Genomic DNA, 24,750 nt, shown 5'->3' with positions numbered 1-24,750 from the left:
TCCTAGCAACCCATCAAATGGCGGCTCTAATTTCAAAGCGCATAACACACACACACACACACACACTGACATGATCAATTCCATATGCTCATACGTTGCCTTGTTGCTATACTTCCGTTTCCGGATTGGCGCAGTTGTGGCTTTCACGCCGCGTTCTAGTTTCCACTCGCATTAAATGTGCGTATGTATGTGTGTGTGTGTGTGTGTTAGTGTGTGTGTGTGTTTAGGCAGCGTCTTAGAACACGTTTGTAAACATCTTAAATGTGCTTTTAATGAGCAGCTTCCCTAGAACTGAAGCAGTCAAGCCAGTCAAAGAAAGACAAGCGGCAAGGCTTCTGCCATGCATTACATTTGTTCCTGTCCTTCTACCCCTCTATTCCTCCCTCAGTCCCCTCCACCTTCTGGGCTATTGCGCACTTGTAATCGCTTGCCAGTGCGTTTGCAGACATCGTTGGCACTTTTGAAGACGTTGTTACCGTATTTTAATAACGTTAATTAGCGTTCTAATTAGTTGTTGCCTTAGTTCGCATTTAGTGCGCGCATGTTTAACGCATTTAAAACATGCGCACACGCACACACATACGTATATAAATTTATATGCCAGTACTTGAATTTCAAGTGGCAATTGGTCTATAACTAAAGTTAAAGTCAAGTCCAACCACTTGTGTTATATGCTGCAGCTGCATGCGATGCACCGACTCAGAACTGACCTCGCTTTAATTTGTGGCCACATCGTTATCGTGAATGTTGCCGTTTAAAAATTAATGAAAATTTAAATAAGTAAGAAAGTTACAGTCGAGTGTACTCGACTGTGAGATACCCGCTACCCATTTTTAATAAAGGCAAAATATTTATCATTTTCAAAATATACCGAAAATACTAAAAAAATAATAAAAATATACCAAATGGTATATTTGGTATATCGATTAGTACACCATTCAAAATATACCATAAACGGCACAATGTGCCAGATTGTCGGCCAAAGCAACTCAGACCCCTAGTAAGTCGTTTTTTCCCAACAAAGTATTTCCTAAATAACTTCGACAATTTTTATTTGATCGCAACCAAATTTTCAGAAATCATAACTACTATAGTAATTATTGTATATACCAAAATTCGTAACTCTACACTTGTTATTCGATTTTTTTGAAAGTGGGCGTGGCAAAAATTTGAAACAAACTTGATCTGCGTGCAAACATAACAAATGCTGTCGAAAAAAAATTATAGCTCTATCTCTTATAGTCTCTGAGATCTAGGTGTTCATACGGACGGACGGACGGACGGACAGACGGACAGACGGACAGACGGACATGGCTATATCGTCTCGGCTGTTGACGCTGATAGAATATATATACTTTATAGGGTCGGAGATGCCTCCTTCTACCTGTTACTACATTTCCTGCCGGCACAAAGTTATAATACCCTTCTACCCTATGGGTAGCGGGTATAATTATTGCCAGACATTTTACATAACAAAACGAAGCGAAACGGTCGAACAAAATCACTCCGTGTAGAGTTTCATTCCAAAAGCTAGTTAAATTCCCTGCACTGACTCCTGTTGAATATTGCGTGCCATTAGTGCATTTGTTACTATGCGAAAATGTTATATATATATATATATCGCAGAATAAAGCTGCAATTAATTAGCCATTATTAAAACACACACACACAAACACAGGCACGTGCATGCACCTTGTGTTGTGGGTAATAAAAATGGCAATTGTTGCAGTTGTTAGTGGTTGGAAATGTTAATCAATATGCGTTGATTCATTGGCGAACGATACAACAATGCATTTAATGCCATTAACTAAGTGCTTTAAGTGAAAATAAAGGAAAAACATTAATACGTAACTCTTTCGTATTGCCAAAGGGGAGAATGGGCAGACAAAGGGCGGCACAAGTGGACAATAAATTGCCGGCGAATTACACAATTTTTAATCGCAATTTCAATTAAGCGTTTGAGGCATTATGTAAAGTTTCGATTCAAAAGCGATAAAGCATTTAAAATCCATAACACGAAGAGTTAATACACTTTTCATGTAATGAATGCGCATAATTATTAAATGCAATAATTGTTTCTCAGGTATGATAAAATGGCAATACAAAAACAGAAAATTAATATAAAATTTTATAAGATAAATTTCAGTTTTCTATATATTTTACTGTCACTTAAATTCGAAAAACTAAAATTAAAATCTCCTCTCTTTAAATAAATACAGGGTCAAACTCTGAAAGTGCAGAATATGAATATGTGCAGTCACGCATTCAATGAAATCAAAAATGCCTTTCATCAATCAATTGCGTAATTAGTTTACAACAAGCTCAGCCAGCGTAGAGTATTATTAATGATACAACAACAAATGGATTTGTATGGCAATTCACGAATAATTTAAGCGTATACGCAATCCCCTATAGAGCGCTCTGTATATTACCGCCTTAAAGGATAAACGATGCAAACGGAATGATATGTGAAATATGTGCTTAATGCCAATTTAACATTGCTGCTGCGTTTGTTGTGGCATAATTACAAATATTGAAATTCAATAATGCACCTTTGTGCCATAAACGTTTTTATTTTCTTTATGCACACACATACCTACATACAAATGTCCATATATATATAAGGCAATAAATAATGGGTAGACCCTGCCATGGCATTACTTTGGTCTGCTCTGGTCTGGGACAGCCCACACAAACCAAAAACAACATTGAAAATTGCGTGAGCTGTGCAAAACTGTTTTGCTTGTTAAGAGATGGTCAACAGCAACAACAATAATAACAACGGCAACAACAATGCCTGTCGTTGCTGTCGTTGCTGTTGTTGCTATTGTTGCTGTGGCAGTTGCTGTCGTTGCGGTTGAGTTGCTCCTCTCCTGTCCTCTGCCGAGGCACATCCCTCATCCCTCATCATTCGTCTGAAGTAGACCAATGGGCAACTTGTGCATGGCTCGCACCCGCAGTTGTTCATTTGTTCGGTTCACAAGTGTCATGCTGTTTGTCCTAGAGCGACTGTCCCGCCGACCTCTCCCCCGCCACCCTCTTTCGCCTACTCTAACCACTATTGTGCCTCTCTCGCAATGCGTAGTCGTATGTGTGTGTGTGCCAATAACCATTAAGCGTTAAAATTTGTGCAGTTTGTTGATGTTGATGTTGCTGCTGCTACGGCTTCTGTTGCATTGCACTATGGGATAATTTATGATTTTAAGAGAATTAAGTCATTTTGCAAATCAATTGAAATTCCTGATACCATTTTGACATTTTAAGAAAGAGTTAATTGTTAAAAAACGGGAATCAGAAGTCGTACATACAATAATAACTAGAGTATTTAACATTGTAAAGTAAAAACTACTTTGAATATAATTTTCAAAATAAGACCTTAATTTATAGTATTAATTTTGTGTATTCATTAAAAATGTTAATAATTCGCCGCCACTGCTTTAGAAAATCAGATATAACTATCTGAAATTGCAATTTTAAAGCATTTTGTGTTCACATTTTCTTGTCACATCAGAATGTTTAAAATTGCTTGAGCATGACTCCAATATTCATTGCAGTCCACAGTGCATTTGGCTTGTTGCTGCTCAATTCACGTACACAAGCTGTGTGTGTGCGTGCAGCCAACAAGATTTGTTAGCCTGGCCAAAACACTGTAATTATTTTATGCTTGCAATGGTCAGTAGGCCATAGAATCTCTTTCCCCATTCCCCCAACGATGCCCCTCAACAGATTTCCTTTGCCAGGAAGTTGTTCAAGAGCCTAACCAAAACTGGCCTAGTAGTAGATCATTTAAAATTTCCAATTGGCTTGACAGACACACACACACACATAAGCACTCACACTTGCACACACATCGACACACGCACAACCAATACGGTCAGTTAGCTGGTGGCATTGCCTATGGCTGGTTAACTGCCCAACCTCAACTTCTGCTATCGCTTCTCCTTCTGCTTTGGCAACAGTTTGGCTACGCTTACGGCTTTTGGCCCATTTCGAGGATGCTTGTATTTAATTTACTATTGAAATTAACGATGCGTGCATCAGTGTTTATATGCTTATACTTGTGCTGGTGTGTGCGTGTGTGTGTGGAAAAGTCAAGCCCCAAAACAACAATTTGGCAGCAATTTGTTACAAGCGATGGCAACTGCAAATGATTAACAATGTATGCGACATTGTGGTTAAAAGCATAATATTATCATACATTTTGGCCGAGCCTAGCATACATTACACACACACACACACATCCACACGAGCATATAAGGGCAGGGCTTACACACATGTATATGGAAATTAATTTTCTGGCATTTTACTGACGCTGGCTGTGGCGCTCCCTGCGATTGCCCCATTAGCTTATTGTGATATTTATGCGGCAGCCATTAGAGTGAGACAATACCCGTATTAATTACACATTTCATTTCATTCGACAGCCCCGAATGCCAATGAGGCTAAATCAATAACTGCGTTCCCCCGATCGCTTCCCTCTCTTCTCATTACCTAGTCCCGTAAATAGAGTCATCATCATCATCGTCATCGTCGGGCAGCGAAGCCTGTAATCTAATAAAACGGAATGCAAATCGTATGCTGTAATTATGGTGCGCACCATGGCTAAGGATAAACATCAATCAAAATTTAGCAATTGGAGCGAGCTGGCTGGCTGGCAACTGAGCTCGCAAGCTTAAAAGTTGACCACCAGCAAAGTGAGAAAACAAATTGCCGTACAGTAGGTGGCGCACACACACACGCACACTTACATATCGTGTCTGCGTGTCAACAAGCAATTTCCGCTGTGAACGATCGGGAACAAAACAACGACATCAATGGCAGAGGCCGCTGCAATAGGCAAAAACGTGTGCGCGCGATGCAGCAACAGTTGGCGAGTTGTGGTTTTATTTTTACGATAATACCGTCTGCCAGACGCACGGACGGACGGACGGACGGACGGACGGACGGAGCATGGCAATCAGCATAAAGTGGTTGGCATTAAAAATATCAGGCCGCACAATAAAAACGCCGTTTCGCAGCGGAAGTGTCAAACAGGGCAGAGAATGAGAATGGGAATGGGAATGAAGAATAAAGAATGGGGAGAGAGAGTGGAGTATAGGGATTGCCAGTCCTGTTGCTATTGTTTTTCCTCTTCTTGTTCTTGTTTTTTGTTGTTGGGCAACAAAATCAAATAATAAAGCCATAAAACTGCGCTGGCCACAATTAAAATGCCTCTAGCACATTAAGGCAACAACATTTTTGGTTGCTTTCGGTTTTTGTTGCCTACTTTTCATGGCACATAATGGCGACCAATGCATTTCCCGTGGCTTTAGCGCATGACACAACATTGTGCTAAAAAATTGCAATTTAATGAACCATGCCGTTAGCCGCAATTAGGCAACAATAACGAACTGCCTCGCGACCGCCACAAGCCCCAAAAACCAATGCTTACACCAAATCGGGTATATTGCTGCAGAGAGAGCTTTGGTAACAGACTCGAAATAATAACCGAGCTGGTGTAACGTATTTCCAGCGTATTTTATGGCAGATTCTCATAGCCTTTGCTTGCGTCCATTATCAGCGGGCATCTGTTTATTTTTTTCTTCAACTATCGAGCGTTGGTGTCTTTTAATTGGCGACGACTGTGGCGCGTGTTGGACATTCAGACAACGGGACAGATTGTTTCGCAAACATAAATGTGCATTAAAGTAGCCATTTTTTTTCCATTCTTTTTGTTATTTTATCTTCCCCCCATTTATTTTCTTTGCGTTTTCCCTTTGAGCAATTGATTTAAGTTTATGGCGAGTGCGGGCAAGCGTAAAGCTGTGGAAATGCGAAAAGGCAAAGAAAATAAAGTCAACGGGCGACAATTCCAACAGAACTGAATTGGGAATTGGTGTCCCAGAGCGAGAAAGAGAGATAGAGTGAGAGTGAGAGCTTCGGGGCAAACAGAATGCAGTCAATTGAAATGCAAGTGCAAGTCCAAGTCAAGTCTGGTGCAAAAGCGAAAGGAAACTGCCAGGCAAATTGGCAGCGCAAACTACAAAATGGTTGCTCCACTGAGCAGCGACAAATAAAGAATGCTGAAGTTGCGGAACCATTGGTAATGGCAATGGCAATGCAAATAAGTATGGCTAAGAAACCCAACTCAACTCAAGTCAGTCATTCAGTCGGATTGGTCGAGGGGCCGACCAGCAACAGCAGCATTCACAGAATTCACAAGCACTGACAACATTGTCAAAGCACAAAAACGAAAGCAAAAAAAAAAAATGCCAAAAGAAAGCTGCATCTTCTTTTTGCTAGCATTGAATGCGAGGAGAAGTGCACTGTGTGTGTGTGTGTGTGTGTGTATTCTCAGTAGTCTCGCACTTTAGATTTATTGATTGTTTCAACAGCGGCGTTTCGGCCTTGTGGATCCACCATTTGTCCAAAAGCGGGTCAGAAGTGTAAGCAGGGAATGCTGTTCTGCAGTTGTCTTTGCAACCATTCGAGTCTTGAGCTCGTTGTTGTCCCTCTGAAAAAGTTGCAACGACAACGACAACGACAACAATGCTGATGATGACAGCCGCCATTCGCCCTTGTTTCCGTCTTCGACCATGTCAGAGAGCTGATGTCCTCGGGCCAAAACGCACTTTTTCTCTACACACATACACATACCCATACACATACACAAACACTTGCGTTCACTTTTTGTGCAAACTTTCAGCAACGATTCGGATTGGAATTCTTTTGTGTTTACAACGGAATTTTTGCCATATAATTCTTGTTATTTGTTTTGTTTTTCCTCTTCCATTTTTTTTTATTGTTTTTGTGTGTGTGTGTGTCAGTTAAGAGACGGAAACGTGTCATAAGCACATATAAGCGGCCAGTTGATTTAGCTTTAAAATATGTACTTAAAAACGATTTCTCTCCCTCTGTGTTTTGCGCATCACTCATACGGCACGTGGCCCCGCGTGCACGCTGCGTGGACAACATTTTTATCTTTTAATTACAGTCATTTGAGTGTGCCGCTCGCTTGATGTTTACATTTCAATAAATTGTGCGCTCTCATCAACACTTTGCCAACCATTTCGTTCTCGTCATCCTTCCTGGCACTTGTGTGTACATCAACACTTTTTGCTTTCCTTTCGCTCTCTTTCCTCCTCTCAGCCATCGTTGGCGTCGTCGTCGTCACCGATGTTGTCGCTTCGACGTGGCACCTCCCCTAACGATTTTGGTTGCCCATAATGAGTTTTTGTTTCCAGCAGCTTAAGTTCTGCATAGCGAACGGCAACAGGAAGAAGTCACAGAACAGAACAGCAACAATAGCAACAGTAACAGTAACAACAACACAGCACAACGGCAGCAAGCAATTTCCATTGCCATTTAATTAAAAATTGCAGAATAATTATTTTTCTTTTCGCATCTTTTCCACTTTACACGGACTTGGCTGCGCGCAAAAAGAACTTTTAAATAAACAAAGGCGCTCAGCGCAATTTGAAAATCTGCAAATTAGCGCAAATGCAGCTTAGATGAAAACAACAACGACGAAGCAGCATCCACCAACGCAAATGGATAATGGGAAATGGGTAATGGGTAACGGGGAAATGATGAAAATGAAGCAAAAAACGACAAAAGAAATGTGATGGAGTGCGACCGACTTGGAAAATGGGCAGCTGCAAATGCAGCAGGCGAAAGCAAACTTTTCAATTACATTAAATCCGCTCACTAAAGTTCCCAGCACGCACACGCACCATTGACAATTTATTGTAAGCTTCTGCTTCTGGCTCTGCTGATGCTCAAGTTTAGTAGTTGCATGCCATTTGCTTAAGGAACGTAATCAGTGAACGCCTGTTGCCGTTGCCGTTGGCGTCGCCTCGTGAAGAGCTTTGTCCAAATGCGTTAGTAAAACCTCTTTGGCCACGCTCGGATTTCACATGATTATCATATACTAAGTGGAAGCAAAGTTGTGGGCGATCACCCACACGCCCACAGGTGTTAAGATTACGTGCCAGCCAGCGTGGCGTATACGTAACTTTTATGCCTATGCCCCAAAAGTTTTGCGTTTTACTTATGGGCTGTAAAAAGGGAAGGCCATCTTTTTCACACGTTGTAACTTTTGCCGGCAAATGTTACTTTAAGTGAACTTGCAGCAACATTGCGTATACGTAGCGCTTAAATATCGATATCTGCCAGAGCAGAAGAGGAGTCGACAACAGCAGCAGTAGTCGAGAGAAGCAGCAGGAGTCATGCTCCATTGGGCTAGCTGTGGGTGTGCTGACAAATGCTGTCAATATATCAACAGTAAACCCTAAATGATGAGACGATTTATTATGATGCTGCAACGGCAACAACAATGAGTTATCCTGCAACTGCAGCAGCAGCAGCAGAGGCAACAGCAACTACGACTTACGCTTCCTGCCTCTTGGCAATAAGCTGAAATATCAGTCAGCCCGTTTAAGTAGCTGTTGGCCCCTGGTTTTTGCCATTGCCCACAACTGCAACCTGCCACTTGATGTGCATACATACCCGACTTTTCTCTCCCACTTCGTCTCTCTTTACTCTTTTCCTACCACACGTACTTGTGCTGTGCTCGTTGCCGTATATTTTGGCAACATTATACTGACGCTTAATACTTTATGCTTATTTTGTTGCGGCAAGTTGTGTGCGGCAGCAGCAGCAGAAGATGCTACAACGTTGTCGAGAAATTTATTTTGTGCTCAGCGGCCGGATAAAGTTTATGCAGCCGCCGCAGACGCAGACGATGCTGCGACTTAAGATAAACCCCGGCTCAACTTGAGCCGCAGGCACTGCCCAATCACCCTCTCAGAATCTACCCAATCTTTTGGCCCACTCCTCCACATCACATTGCATTGCAGCTACTCACTTGCCGCTCAAAAATTCAATTTAGCAACATCCCCGATCTCCCCGCAATGCTATTGCTTGCTTTGCGTGTAAGCGGATTACAAGTTAAATAAATTTAGTTTACAATTCTTGTGCTAGTTCTGTGTGTATATACCCGACACACAACTTGTTTGCCAATTTCTATAGCTGAACTGAAGTCAGGCATTGCAGGCAGTTTCCCAACACACAACACACACCTGACACAACTGCTTAAATAGCTGGAAATCTAAAGGCAGCTGGCCTCTTGGCGCACTTGCCAAAAAATGTTGTTGCGGCGAGAATTTTGCTATTACCCGGACGAACAAAAATAACAATGGCTTTTCATAATAATGCGCGAAAGCAACACTAACAATGACTGCAAAAGGGACGGCAAAAATGCCGCTCCGGCTCTTAAGCAATCTCTGCGAGGCATCAAGTGCTCTTCTTTGTATGCTTTTCATCAAAACACTTAATTTGCATAATTTTGTGAAGAGTTTTCGCGGTAGAGAGCCAAGAGAGAGAGAGAGACCGCAGATTATAAGCGGAAACTCACTCAGCTAACAACGACAAAGTAACGAGAGGCAGCAAAGCAGCAATGTGGCAAGATATCAAAAACTATGATGCAATTTAATTCCGCCAGCTTTAAATAAATTAAATGCCATTGCTTCAAAATATGGCGTCCATTTTGCTTATTCACGACCTTTCTCCGTCACTTTGTTCTCTTCCTCTCTCTCTCTGTGTTTGTGTCACAGCAGCGAAAAGACTTGCAATGCTTTTGTGTGCAGTAATTTAATATTTTTACTTCATTTATCGTTATGAAATTTCCGTGCAAATCGTGCACTTTGCATTTTTTGCACATTTTTCACGGCAGCCAACAGCAACAGTAAAACTGACAAAGCATTTTCAGCCAAGCGGGAAGCATTTCCCAACGTAAAATCAGTCTAATGCACTCAATAACTGCCAGAGAACATACCATTCATTCTCTCTTCCTGTCTGGTCGTCGTACTTCAATGCCAAATGCCCAAGCAAAAGTCCAAACCAAAGTCCTTAGTAAGTAAGTTAGTCCATAAAAGGCTCAACCAGTCAAGCAATTTTACATTCAATTTAAGTTCTTAAATTGTAACCAACTGCAAATCCTCCCAAAAAACACACAAAAAAGTAACCTGCTGTCAATTCCAGCAAAGAAATAAAACCTTGCAGCAGCATAAATGATTTATCAACTTTATCGAACAAGCAGACGTAAAAGGTGAAATGTAAAACTATTAGCTAAAAATGAAAATTGTATCTCATTGGAGAGCATAAATCGTGATAGAGAAGCACTAAGCTTAAACTATGATATGATACTCTGACTGTATTTATTATGTTTCTTGCTTCGTGAAAATTGACAAATTGGATGCAGTTGGTGAGCGCAACTTAAAATTGCTCGCAAAATCTCAAGATGAATACATGTTTTTCTTTGGGATTTGCGCACTTAAGTTATAAATCTCTGCTGAAAAGCGAGCATGCTGAAGAGCAAGGGAAGGGAGGAGGAAGAGCTTGTTTCTCCATCACAAATCAATATTTAAACGTTTTCTCTCTTCTGCTTGCAGCTAAGCGAGGACATTGGCTACGTGCTCTATTCGGCGCTCGGCTCCTTCTACATACCCAGCTGCATTATGGTATTTGTGTACATACGAATTTACTTTGCCGCCAAGGCGCGGGCGAGACGCGGCATTAAAAAACATCCGCGTAAAACAAACAACGAACAGGTAAGTGACAATTGACGACGAGCGATAAAGTTGCGCCAGGCAATGACAGAGACGTGTGGTTTTGAGTCGTGATTACCCGTAGAATTCATATACCAAACTGATTCATTGTTGTCATCCACAGGCGATTGTCCTGTCAAAAGCGGATGAGCGAATGAATTGCAACAGTCGCTGCCCGCAGCTGCAGCTGTAGCAACCACTGTAAATGCAAATGTTGCCATTTGAATGAACATGCCACGCATTCGGCATCGCCAGCAATCGAAATTGGCTCTGACACTTGCACTGGCAGCTGTGGCGTATGCGTAATGCGGCGCTGACTTAAAGTCAGAACGCACTCGCGCATTTTTAAAGTGCTTTTTGCATTGCACAGGTGCAAGTGGCACACACACACACACACATACGCACATACAGGCAGACAGACGTGCACGCTTTCTTGTCCGCATTTGTGCTACGTGCTGCAACTTTTCAACAGTCAGCAGCATCCATTGCACTTTTGCCACGTTCGCCCATTTTGCTCATTTGGGGCACAAACGATGGCAGCAGCCATTGTGCATCGTTCTTCCATTCAACAAAATGACGTCCGTTAGCGCTTTTGTGCTGTTCCCTGTTACCAGTTACCTGTTACCGATGATGCCTGATGGCTTACTCTTGATTTTCACGGCAAATAATCTCAAAAGTGGGCAAGCGGATGGAGTGTCAAAGTTCGCTGATTGAGTGCTGAAATTCTCTAAGCGATACACGTAGCATTAATTACTGAAAAGTCAAATTACCTGGAATTGCGTTGGCGCATCGAAACAAGAGCGGACAAAAACATTTTAAAGCCAATTCATTCACAATTTGCATTTTCAATTAACCAAACGCGTCGTTCACAAAAAAAAATAAGAACGAACTTCCCAGAACGAAAACGCGAACGAGAGCGACACTTGACCAGCATTTTCGAGCAAACAAAGCTGACCCCAGAGCAGGCAGTTGGCAGTTGGCATTCGCAGTTGCAATACACAGACAGGCATGAGATTAACCCACACTCGTGCACTCGGCTCACATGATTACACACTCACAAGGGTGCGCTGCAGCAGCATTTTCGGGCGCTGTTAATTGCCATTGGTAATTGTTGTTGCTGCTCTCATTGCATATGCAGCATGCCACGCCATGCCACGCCACACTACTGCCACCTTGCCCCATTTGCCGCAACTTTGCCGCGTTGCCGCCTTTGTTTGCGTAATCGTTGCGCTCTGACGCGCCTGTAAACAGACTTAAAAGGGATTTTGGAAATGGAAAAGCCATGTAACAGCCCCGCCATATGCTTCAGCTCACTCACTCCTCGCTTTCTTCTCTCTCTCTCTCTCTCTGCAGGTTACGAGCTTCACCACCGCCAACAAGAAAGGAACAATACCGATGCCATCCTCCAGCGGCGCAACGCAGCTGCAGCTGCATCAGCAGCGACAGATAGCCACCATTGAGACACCACCGAACAGCGCGACGTTACCTATGCAAATACCGACGGTAACTATGGATCTTGCCTCCGATATATCCACCTCGGAAGCGGGCGAACTCGAAGCTGTTGCAGCCCAGGCTGCAGCACTCGCCTATGCCAATCCCAATCAATGCCTGATAAATGCAAATGCGGCTGCATCCGCAGCGAGCAGTGTGCCCAGCTCACCGAAAGAAACGCTGCAGGTCAGCACGATTGCAACGGGTCGCGGTGTTGGCCTCAATGTGCCCGTGCCGCCGTCCATGGGCAGCAGCAACTCTATCAATGTGCTGAATAACAACAACGGCAGCGTGGCCACCGATGTTGCTGTCAACACCACGGGCAATGCGACCGTGGCGAATAACAACAGTGGGGTAGCCAGTGGCGGCAATGCGGCGGTGGCAACTAGCAATGAGTTGCGCGTCTCGCCGATTGCCGGACGATGCCGGGCGTTGTCGGTGGGCATCGATACGGATATGGTGAGTGAATTCGATCCTTCCAGCTCGGACTCGGGCGTGGTTAGTCGCTGTGCGGTAGTCAAACCGCTCAAGTTTCGCCTTTGCCAGCCCATCTTTGGTCGCAAATCGAACCAGCAGCGACGCAACGAGTCCAAGGCCGCCACAGTTGCGGCCAAAAACAGCGCAGCCGCTGCGGCAGCCAAGAGCAAGGAGCTGGCGGCCAAAACGGAACTGGAGCCGGCCATACCGAAAACGCCGAAACCGAGGGATCCCGAGAAGGAGAAGCGACGCATTGCGCGCAAGAAGGAGAAGCGAGCGACGTTGATATTGGGTCTAATCATGGGCAGTTTTATTGCCTGCTGGCTGCCGTTCTTCTTTCTATACATTTTGGTGCCCGCTTGTAGCAGTCATTGCAATATACCGGAGTCGGCGTTTGCGATTGCATTCTGGTTGGGCTACATGAATTCGGCGCTCAATCCGGCCATCTATACCATCTTCAACAAGGACTTCCGGCGCGCCTTCCGACGCATCCTGTTCAAGTGATGTTTGGCCTATGTGTGCTGTTACAGGTGCGTTTATGCGAGCATCGAGAAGGCTACCGAACGTGCCATGGGCAGCACACCCATGGGCTATGGGCATGGCATGTATCAGCATTACAGGCGTTAGATTTGCTTCGTTTACACCGACTTCTGCTTCTACTCTTTCAACTTTTCAGTTCATTTTCGTTCGTATTTGTGTTGTGTTTACAGTTAGTTAGTTAGCATTTCTTGGCATTTCTTTTTATTTCCCTTGAAAAGTAACGAACATTGTAGCTCATTTCAAAAGCAATGAACGGCTGTGAATTTGATGGAATCTCTCAATTTCAGTTTACGCGTTTTTTAGTTGCATTTCTAAGGCTCTCCTCGAACCACGAAACGTACACATACCCACATACCCCATACCCAAAGATATTTTCCACTCTAGTCTCGCCGTGAAACCCTCAAACTGTGTGCAAACACAAATTCCAGCAAAGCAAACATGTTTTATGCAGACTGAATGGCCATTCAACTCGATATTATTTCACAAATTTTCATTTTCCCTCAACATACATCAGCAGCAGGGGGAGGGTGGGCGGAGTAGGTAAACAATGCAAAGGCTGGCACATATTGTCTGGCACTTAGATTGAGGCCATCGAAATGTAGACGCGCCAAATGACACTGTGCTACAAAATTAAATTTATTTTTATTTCCATTTAGTCACTTCGCTGCAATTCTGCTTTGAATAGAAAGTGGATTTCTAGGCACGAAAATGATGGAAAATTCCACTAGATACCACAATACAACAAGCAAACTGGGACGCTCCAGTTTTATGCATACACTGAAATAAAACAAAATGTAACAACAAAAGCCACATCTAATGGGCCTACACAAATACTGCAGATAGAAATCCAAAAGTGTACTTTATACTATATATAGAGCTAGCAGCACTTTAGATGCCATAATTTTTCGAGCTGTGCATTCAAATGGATGACACGTCATTCAGCCAAAGAGAGGGAGGCGCCACAAGATACATCTAAAGGCATGTTTTTGGCATATGGCCCATGCAATCACACTATTTACTATTTTGTTTGCAAGTCCAAAAGGCGAAACACACACAAATATGCATAAAATAAACTCGTTCGTTTCCATGTGAGTGAGACTCTTTCATATTTTAGACACTTTGTGAAAAATGTAAGAAGTTGCCACCATGATAGAAGATGCAATCAGTTGACTTCTGAAATGTTTATGGGTGCTTTTAGCGTTTGGGCTTTCAACACACCGCAAATATATCAAATTTATTGGCCACCCCATTCGTCGCCAACCTCTTGAGTTGTCGCCTTTAACGTAAAACGTTAAAATGCTCATAAATAATGCGGTAGACAATTCTGTCAGTTTCCAAACTGAATCATTTGAATGTACTGTGTGTATAAAGACAGCAGTTTTTCTTTTGCCATCAACATGCATTTTTTATATACCCCACCGCCACCACCACCAGTACTACAAAAACTGCAGAGGGACAATGTCATTGTCAGCACTGCAAACTGCACTTAAATGACAATTTGAGCGCAGAATAAAACAGAACAGAAAAAAATAGCAACAAAAGTAATGGCACAAAAAGTGAAATCGAAAACAATTGAAATCAATGGCAAGGCAGTAGAAGCAGCACATTAAAATGCGCGACACACACAAACACACCCACACACACACACACACACACACCTAGAGCACTTAACTGCACTTAGGTGCGACGACGACAGGCGAAGGATGAGTGTCGAGTGAGGGAACACATTCCGCACGGGCTTTGTTTTCGCTGGCACATCGAAAGTCATTTTCGCACAAAGTGCAAAGCTACAACAAGAACAACATTAAACGTTACTCGCTGGCGTTAAGTCTATGCGGCGTATGCGTAATATGACGTTGCTCATATGTCGTCAATTGAGCATTTTGGGAAAGCATTTCGGAAATTGTTAATGGTTTTCGCCACATGACAGAATGTTGTGCATAATTTATTAGAAAGGTCTTTCAATTAGCATAAATAACATACAAGCTAATAAACAATAGTAATAATTGAACACTATTAAATTATTTGCATTAAAACACATAATTCAATTATGCACTTTTTATGCAAATTTCTGCACATTTCCCCATTCATTTTTTTGATTTGTGTGCCTTAATTATATTGAAATCATTATTGAAAAAAAAAAACATATATAGACAAAACAAAAACAACAGAATGCAAATACTCGTGGAAATGACAAAAACGTTGACCGAAAATATTTATTAAAAATATTTGCTTTGAGCGAAAAGCCGCCAGCGCTATAGCGGCCGCAAATTCATATGTCAAATTAAATTATTAAGTGTGCGGCGAGTGCGAAAATTAGAATTTGTAATTACAAATTTCTGTCAACATTTATTGCGCTGCGCTGTGCTGCGCTGCTCTGCGATATAAGAGAATGCGCCACGTCATAAGCTAATTTAATGCCCGATTAACCTGGCAATTACACAGCAATCGACAAGTTGAACTGAACTATTACAAAATTCAAATTCAAATTCAAATTTTGTTTTGTCAAAGTACACATAAATATTTGATTCGACTTTTGTGCAGCGCAAGTTAAGGCCACAATCAGATGGGAATATTTAATCACAATATTTGCTTATGCCTGACTGTCATAATTAAGCGTTTTATTAAAGTCGAAAAGCCCGAATAAATCACTTTCGACTCAGCTTTACATTTTGTTTACAGTTCGCACATGATAATCACTCAGTGCATAGAATAAACTGCTTTGCTGGAATAGATTTTAGACAGACAATATTACAACATTTCACAAGGTTAATGAGTTTTGTTGCATTCTGATGCTATTTGTGGCTTATTTTCGCAAGCAGACGCCATTAGAATGCTCATTAAAGCAATTAATATTGTATAGAAGGAAAACGCAACAACCGCTCAGAGCGATCATAAAATACCCAGTGGTGTTCGATAATAAATGTGCACTTAAGAACTCATATTTATTCTCGCTGACAGCATAAATATTTATGAACTACGGGACCTCAATGGGCAATAAAATGGTTTCACTTGATTAATTGCAAAACTTGTGCGAAGCGATTCAGTTTAAACGGTTCGAGGAGAGTTTCGTGATGATTGCATGATTCATTTCAATTTTCATATTTTCATATTTTGATTTTCTGTTGAAAACTAAGCAAATCCAATGCCTGAATATAAATGTGTATGTATGTATGTAAGTATGTTAAATGATAATGAATTTATTGCCATTACGATTATACTTAAAGAGCAGCCCAACTTGAATTGAAATATAAGTTTGAAGAATATTAAATGGAGCGGCACTACAACAAAAAATGACTGAAATGCTTAAATGAAATTATTTCATTATAAAAAACCAAAGATCAAATAATTTAATTTAATTTAACTTAACTTATAATATGTATTTCAATAGTATTGATTAACATTTTTTGCTAATAACCGTAGCTTTTAGCATTAGGCAATAGACTCGTAATAATATTATAAATAATAATAATACTAATGATACTATATTATTAATAAAGCAGCATATATCAAAGTTGAATATTTTAATTTACAAACTTAATGAAAGAAAGAAGAGCCAGTAACATTAAATACGAGTACATTTATAAGTAGTTCATGTATTTAGCATAAAATCAAATGTTTAACCATTTAACATATTTAATTGTATTGTGCAGAATGTGCATAGCAAATTTTTAACTTCTTATCGTATCGTGTCTCTCTGTTATATAGTTGAGTGTAATAGTTAAATATTATGAGTAATTAATCAAACTAAGCAAATACGATATACTATATATATGAAATTGACAAATATATATAATTACGACTATATACAAATTAAATTGTGTATATCAAGAATCAAACTTGATAAAATACAAGCAACAAAAAACTGTTTAAATAATTAACTACCTACATTTTAAGCGGAAGTCTTCCACTACAATTACGCGCTCCAAATTCATTGTACTCGAAAGTTTCCAATTTGTTTCCCCCAACAATGTCCAAAACCGCGTAATAATCCCATAAATACCGTATCCAATCTAACAGAATATAGTGTTAGTTCTTTTGATAACAAGAGAGATGAATAACAAACTAACAAACTCTGTGACGACTTGTGTACGAGTTTACAATGTAAATTTAATGCTATACAAAAATGAAGAAAAGTGTATATGTGTATGTATTTCAAGGTTTCTCCCCCTCAAAAAACGATTCAATATACTTAAATACTAAAAAAAAAAGATAATGGATAACTTTAGCGATAGCCATAAACGATAATTTTACCAATTAAGGATTACACCATATTTACTGCACATTTGCATTATTAATCATCGTAGAGTTTTAAGCTAATAAGAAATTACATGTAGTTAACATAATTTAATCGAAACTTGCCATTGAAATTGTTAATCATTTTGTTGCTGTTATACGAGACGAGTTCTAGACAAAAATCATTGATTTTAAATTGTTTACACACAAACAAAAAAAAACCTATACATATAGTTACACAAATAGTATATTCATATGGCTAACAACGAAGTAACATGGTGCTATGAGTTACGCATATTCACATTTCGCATTTCACATTTTCCTGTTCCGGGAAATGGAACTGGAAATAACATAGATCCGATTATTTTATGTTTTACGGGATGGTCAAATACGTTAAAATATGAGCCCCTTTTAACGTCTTGGACAACATTCATTTCACTTATCTCATCTTATAGACCAAGCATCTAAATTCACCCCCATAAAGAAATAAATTTACAATAACAAAACACTGCAGAATGAACGCATGAAGGAACCTATAGCATAAATTTATTAGCAACTTAAGCAATGTAAATACTTAACATTATTCTCGAATTATGTCAAATATTGATATACAAATATTTAGATATAAACAAAATGTAAATTGTGCAAAAGAAAATTGCAAATTGAAGCCACCAAAGAATTGAAATTTCGCATGTAAGCTGAGTAAAACCAAAACTAAAAGCAAAACAAAAAACCAAAAAAAAAACACATGGATAAAGTATAAAATGAAGTATTTAATTATAGCAGACGTAAGCTAAGCGTAAACAATCCCAACTCGTACCCTGAGACATACATGCAGAGACCCAGTTGTAACCTAAACTACCATAGTTGAAAGAAAACTTTTAGCAATTAGGTGCTCATATATCATAGTTCAACTAAAGCAAACAACATGCGAGATGTAGCAACTGAAAATGCATCTCTCGCACACTCTCTCAGTAACAAAAAATGAAAAACAACTAAAAAAAAAGAAAAAACCTATTTGTAAATTTCGACAACTCAACTAAACTAAACTAAAACGCATTTAAAAAGTTTCCGTTTTGTTTGTGCAAACTCTCATTAAACTACATACACACCAGTTGAGTTAAAGCAACGCATACACGTATGTAAACTTATTTACGCATATAGATAAATAAATATAGTACATCCTGTACACACTGTACGAGTACTCTTCTTGTATATGAAAAGTGTTTTCCTAACATCTTCTAGATTCTAAGACTCTGAATTGAACATTTACAAAAAAAGAAAAAAACAAAAAACAATATAACTACATGAAAATATACATATAAAAAGAACGCCAGCAGTTTAAGGCATACCAAATACAACTAAAAGAAAAACAGAAAAACTATTAGCTAAGTGAAATATGTCCATTTAAAGGACAATAAAAATTCTATTAAATTAAATACCTTACAATTAAGCAGGTCGACTAAATAAATAGTTATCCAAATTTCATGAGGCTAAACTTGAACTCAACAACAACATAGCAAATGCTACAAACTATGGAACCTACCTACAGCAACAAACAACAAAATACATATAAAATAAAATGTTTTAAAATTATTGTCGTTAAGTAAAAAAAGAAAACAGAAAAACAAAAGTAACAACAAAATACCAACAATCCGAAAGCGAACTACATAATATGTAATAAAAACTGAAAGGTATTCTTAAATTCTTTAAAAGCCAAATGTCTTTTCATTTCCTCAAAATATTCAAATTGAAATGCAAATGAGAGCTGACAACCCTGTTCCAGGCGACAGTCAAAAGTCAAGGCTAATGTCAAGCAACGAGAGTGTTTTTGTGTGCTGCACCAAAAGTGCCAAGTTAAACCATTTAAAAATAGCAAAATTATTCACAAATCGTCTGAAATCTACAAGCATGCCTCGAGCAATATGATTATCAATTTAAATGTCGACTCGCCTTATTTGCCACATGCGCAAAAACTGAATGAAAAACTCAACGCTAGTCGTGGTATTGATTTTTCGCACTGGCGAGAAAACGAAAGGCGCAACGGTAAAAGGCAGCCATCTCACACAGTTGACGCAACTGTCGTCAGAGTTGCCAACGCGACGTATGATTTATATGCAAGCAGTGGTAAGTAACGTTTTTTGTTGCATACTTTTGAGCTTCAAATAAATTTTAATTTCTTAGCATACTTTGCGGCGCTATGTTAAAAATATAAATACTGCTTTATTTGTGAAAACAATTACTAAGCAAATATTGAAATTATTTAACTATTTAATTTTATTAAGGTCGAATGAATTGTTGAAAATGTTTTATCTAATTTGAGCGCATTATGTTTTTATTACCCAAAAATAAGCTAGAAGCGCCATAATAATAACTAAAGTAGGATTATCGAAATTATGCACGCAAAAAGTGGCAGCCATCCAAGAGCAAACTTTCGCTTCATGGTTAGCTGCGCTTATATGCGTATATTATAGAGCTTAAAAAAACATTTTGTGAAGCAATTAAATAATTAATGTCAAATTGCCACAAAGCGGCTGCAGCTTCATTAATCAAATCGCAGACAGACACACTGTACTAAGTAGTAGAACAGTACGACATGCAAAGTTCGCCTGGCAGCCGAATAAGTAAACAGTCAGGTGCTAATTACACACGTGATGCCAGCCTAACCCAACCCATGTCTAGGCAAAGGTGTAAAGTGTGCCACGTGCTCGGTAAAAGTTGCACACGACACAGAAGAGAGTAACGGACAAACATGGATGCAAGACAGTGTTGTTAATTGTAACAGTTGTTCACTGTGGTGTTGTTGCCCCCAGCTGATGCGTTTAGCAGGCAAACAAAGACAGCGTCAACAGAAGGGTTGAGGTCAGCCCCTATGAACACGAATGTAGTTTGTCTTCCTGTTGTGGTGCGTGCAAATATTTTAGCTGAATTAAAACAGCAGCTACAAATAATTGTCTGGGGTCTCGGTTAACAAAATAGACTCAAAGCGACATAGTGCAAGCGGGATAGACTTAGTAATAGAAAAAGGGAAAGACAAAGACAGAGATGACGAGCAGTTCAAGTTGTGAAACTTTTAATTAGTTAATTTAACGCCTGGCGCCAAGCAAAGCAAGTGCACGCTGCGTATGAGTAATGTAGATGCACAGCACAGAGCACAGCACAAGCCAGTACAGTGCACATACGACGCGTGGGCTTTCTTCAGAGCTGTCAACGCTCTTAAGGGATTGGAATTGAAATTGGGGTGCTTGCAGTCGACAGCAGCGGCGCTGCTAAGTAATTTCCTCTGGCGGATGCAACTAATTACTAAACATTTCGCATAAAATTCGCAACTTGACAGCATCTAACTGACTGCACCATGCTCGTCCTTAGCACATACACACAACACAGAGAACAGAAAACAACAACAACACTTGCTGAGCGTACGAATGGCAGTGAGAGTGAGTGTGCGGCTTGTTATCAACAAATCTACATGCGGTTTTAAGCTAATTCACGTCATTCCCCGACGCTCTCCCCTTACTCTTGTGTACTTGTTACCAACGGTGGTTATAAAGTAAGCGGTGTGGCAGACAGAATGGCAGACAGGCAGACTGCTAGAATAGCTGGCAGCTCAGTCAGCAACTGTGGGTGGGTGGGTTAACACTTCCGTTTTTTGTTGCGTTGCGTTGAGTTGAGTTGAGTTGAGAGAACGAGGCGCCAGACGATGAAAAATGATCGTAAAATAGCAGAAATTATTTAACACTATTTTGCATTTAATGCAAAAACTTTTGCATTTCGCACTGGCGGCGGCACTGAGGCCACTTGTCTGTGTGCCGACTGAAAATTGTTGCCGGAAGTTGGCAGAAGTTGCAAAGTTTGTGCCACGACAACGACTTGAGCGCCAAACGAAGCGATTAATAGCAAATATTTGTGGTTGCCGTGACTTCTTCAAAGCCAATCCTCCCCACCCAGCCTGAGCCAACAAGTTGAGGCGCGATAATTAACGCGTCAACTGTGAAAAATGATTCATGGACAAAATATACAAAATGCATTTTCCAATAATAAACACGACTCACACGCCCCAGACAAACGCCATGGACTTGACTCTGTCGATAGGCAATTGCTTAATTGTGCAAAGGGCAGCCGCCAATTGTTGATGGTATTTCGTTGACGTTTGGCGACTAGCGCTTGTTGCATGTGCCCATTATTTTGCTGTGTGTATATACACCACACACACACATATTTGCTCAACCCATTGACACCGCAGCGAGTCCAAGTGCAGTCAAGTGTTACAGAGATGCTGAAGATGCGACTACGATCGGTGCTGGATTGTATATGTAAAAAACCGGCTTGCAAGGCAATTCATTAAACAACACCATACGCATATTTGCCTTTGGCCAGGCCAGGCCAAGATGTGCATTCATTTATTGTACAATAAAAACCAACGACTGCAGCGCTAACTGCGCAGCAAGCTTTAGCGTCGACGTTAACGTCCACGACGACGTCGACGACACACGAACCTTACAGCGACGACGGCGACGATGATGACGACGTTAAACGCAAACGTAACGACCTCTGTCGCACCTGACGTCGCTAACGTCGAAGCGAGGCGAAGCGTCCGCGACCGCGAACGAGATCGAGCCAACAAAAGCGCCGCCCAAGAGGCAAACGCAGCCGCCGATGACAACAAACCCGTCGTGGCACTCGCAGACACAAGACGCAGCGCGCTTCACCGATCCGATCACAAAAGTGAAAATAGAAATACAATTTCAATAGAGAGCAGCAGAGCTACACAAATAAAATATCACACAACAGCCCGATTGCCGAAATAAAAGTACAAAATCGAAATGTAAATAATCCAAAACAAATGCAAATACGCAAACAATTACTCAATTATGTTTTGAGTGTTGCAATTGCCGTTAGAAATTGTAGCTTAATTTAAAATCGAATCATCAGCAGTCCAATCAGTTTAATTCAAGCGATCAACCAATGAGTCTGAAAATAGAAACGCTTGTTTATCGATTCATCATCATCTGTCGGAACTCTCGAATTCAAAAATAGACAAATTGTCACATTAAAGACACAGATCGAACCCTCGATAGGGTCATCACTCATATGGCTAATTAGCTGCATAGTTTTACCTCCAAGTGACAAGTGAAAATCGTGACAAACATTTAAAAAAAACAAAAATAATGAAATGAAAAACAAATAAAAGGTCGTCCACACGTGCGCCCTTCGAAGGGCGCTGGGAAACTAAAAAAAAAAAAAAAAAAACAAATTTATGTTCGTTTCGTAAAATGTTGTGCCCGAACATATAAATTGCAGTGGAAATTTTTCTTAAATACTTTGTGACTACAAAGTATAAAAAAAAATGATTACGAGGGTCGAACTTAGGTTTCGGATATGGGACAACAACAAATCATCATATAATCAATAAACAAATGTAAATTCGAAATAAAAATTTAGACATTTAAATGCTAATTAAGTGTCGTTAGGGAATTCTTGAGACATGAGAGAAAGAGCGCCGCATAGAAACGGAATATGTTTATAATTTGAGTTGATTGAATATGACCAGAATTTTAGCATAATTTGGCGTGAACTCGAACGTGTTTTCGTTAAGGCATTATGCATATGTGATTTACCAGATAGACGCATTAAAATAAAATATGTCAAATGAATGACTAGAGAAACTGGTTCCCAGCCAAATCCTAAAAATAATCTCTTACAACGAACTGATTATTAAATTATTCATTCTGTTTTACAAATGAACTATGCACCTAGCATACATATGTTATTTACTTACTTGATCTTGGGACAGGTTCAGCCAGTTAGCTAAAGCTAAGTATGAATGTTCCGGTCTAAGTAAAATGAATGAGACGGACGAATGTTTACCTGAACGCTAAACGCTGAACGATGCGATGCGCACACACACAAAACAAAACACAAAACTGTTTAAAAACATTCCGTTAAATTAATAATAATAGCTGTTCGGAACAACAATAAAATGTTTCAATTGCTTAGGGCGGTTGCTATGTGACAGTTTCCGCAAATTATTATTGTTTAGCTTGTTTAGCTGGCTAGCCGCCTATCCGCAATCGCATTAACATCATTTTCTGGTCGCGTAATTGCCCAGCAAACATACACACACACATACACTAGCAGAAAGAGAGAAATTAATTAGTGCCTTTATATAAATAAAGCATAAAAATTTTCGTGGCAAATCATTTGACATTCAGGCGCTCACAGCAAAACGACAAGTGCGCGACCAAAAAAAAAAAATCGGGAAAAAACTGTAAAAACAGCACAACAAAAATACAACAGAAACGAAACGCAACAAGAGAGAAATAATTTAAAAACAGAAACCGAAACCAAAACCAAAACGAAAACCAAAATCTAAATCAAAACAAAAATGGCCCCCAAAACCCGCCGGTGACATTAGAAAATCACAGACCGGTCACGTGATTCCCCTTTTCTGTTATCTCTTTTTCTGTTTCTGTGTCTGTCTCTGCGCCTGCCCGTGTATCTGTATCTGCATCTGTAAATGTATTTGTGTATCTGAACCTAGACACCGCACAGTACCTGCTGCATCGCCTTTCACAGACAACTTTTCGTAGCTGTCTCATAATTTGTGGTGATTGCGCGCGTTCGCTTTTAGCCATTTGTTTCTGGTTCTCTTTGTGCTTTGTGTTTATCACTTGTGCATTTGCGACTTGCCACTTTCAACTGCCATTAAAAAGCGAAGGCGAGTGTCGCGTGTGGCGGCCGTTGGCACAGGAAATTATTTCGTTCTTCGAATACTAGATGATGCCCCGATCCGTAGCTGGGCAACTGGCCAATTTATAAACCATATATAACAACATAAGCAAATAATTTAAAATGTTTACAATTTGCAAATGGCGATTAGTGAAACTTGTCATAAAGTCAAACAGTCAATCTAAAAATACACACACTTATTAGCCGCGGGTTAAAATTATCTCGCTATATAATTGATCAATCAAACACACACATTTCTATGTATTTCAATTTCTTCCCTACCTCTTCTTCTATTTCCGCGAAACCAGCCAGACAGAAGCAATTGACGTTTTTTTATTTGTGATTTGAAACGGATTCGAGTTCATTTGCATAGAGGCGACAGTTAACACCTGGAATTGATTAAAGGTAAGTGTGAATTGATGTGCCATAAGCTCCGCTAACCGTTGTGAAATCACTCACTCTCTACCAGGCACTGGGCTGTGCTGAGTTGAGTGAATCACGCCCGCCCATTGTATGCTCTGTTACACATTTATTTAAACCATCATGATACATTAGCAGCTGCCAGAGGCAACTTGAGTTGAGAAAAAGAAGGTGTGGCAGGCAGAAGGCAGAAGGCAGAGGGCAGAGGGCTGAGGGCTGAAGAAGAACTGTCACAGAGCGCAACGACTAAACATGCAACATTTTGCAATGC

At 40.3% G+C, this 24,750-nt stretch overlaps 2 protein-coding genes across 4 annotated transcripts in view; both read left to right on the top strand.

The window, feature by feature from the left end:
• The window catches only part of LOC117574128 (alpha-2Db adrenergic receptor), a 52,948-nt gene extending 39,505 nt beyond the window's left edge, over nt 1-13,443 (top strand). Inside the window, exons 2-3 of the mRNA XM_034257785.2 lie at nt 10,431-10,589; nt 11,940-13,443. Coding sequence (XP_034113676.2) covers nt 10,431-10,589; nt 11,940-13,058 — 1,278 coding nt within the window. The 3' untranslated portion in view covers nt 13,059-13,443. The remainder of the gene's footprint in view (nt 1-10,430; nt 10,590-11,939) is intronic.
• An 8,536-nt stretch (nt 13,444-21,979) lies between these two features.
• Nucleotides 21,980-24,750, top strand: part of LOC117573998 (sodium-coupled monocarboxylate transporter 1) — a 37,354-nt gene continuing 34,583 nt past the window's right edge. Inside the window, exons 1-2 of one of the 3 annotated variants that reach the window (XM_034257548.2) lie at nt 21,980-22,155; nt 24,372-24,464. The gene's annotated coding sequence lies outside the window, so the exon portion shown is untranslated. Of the gene's footprint in view, nt 22,156-24,367; nt 24,465-24,750 lie in introns of all 3 variants that reach the window. The other 2 variants (XM_034257547.2, XM_052006426.1) reach the window with 2 other exon arrangements.

The sequence above is a fragment of the Drosophila albomicans genome, chromosome 2R (assembly GCF_009650485.2).
Source record: "Drosophila albomicans strain 15112-1751.03 chromosome 2R, ASM965048v2, whole genome shotgun sequence".
Taxonomy (NCBI): Eukaryota; Metazoa; Arthropoda; class Insecta; order Diptera; family Drosophilidae; genus Drosophila; species Drosophila albomicans.
The sequence above is the reverse complement of the archived record's forward strand: the minus strand, read 5'-3'. Positions and strand labels throughout refer to the sequence as shown.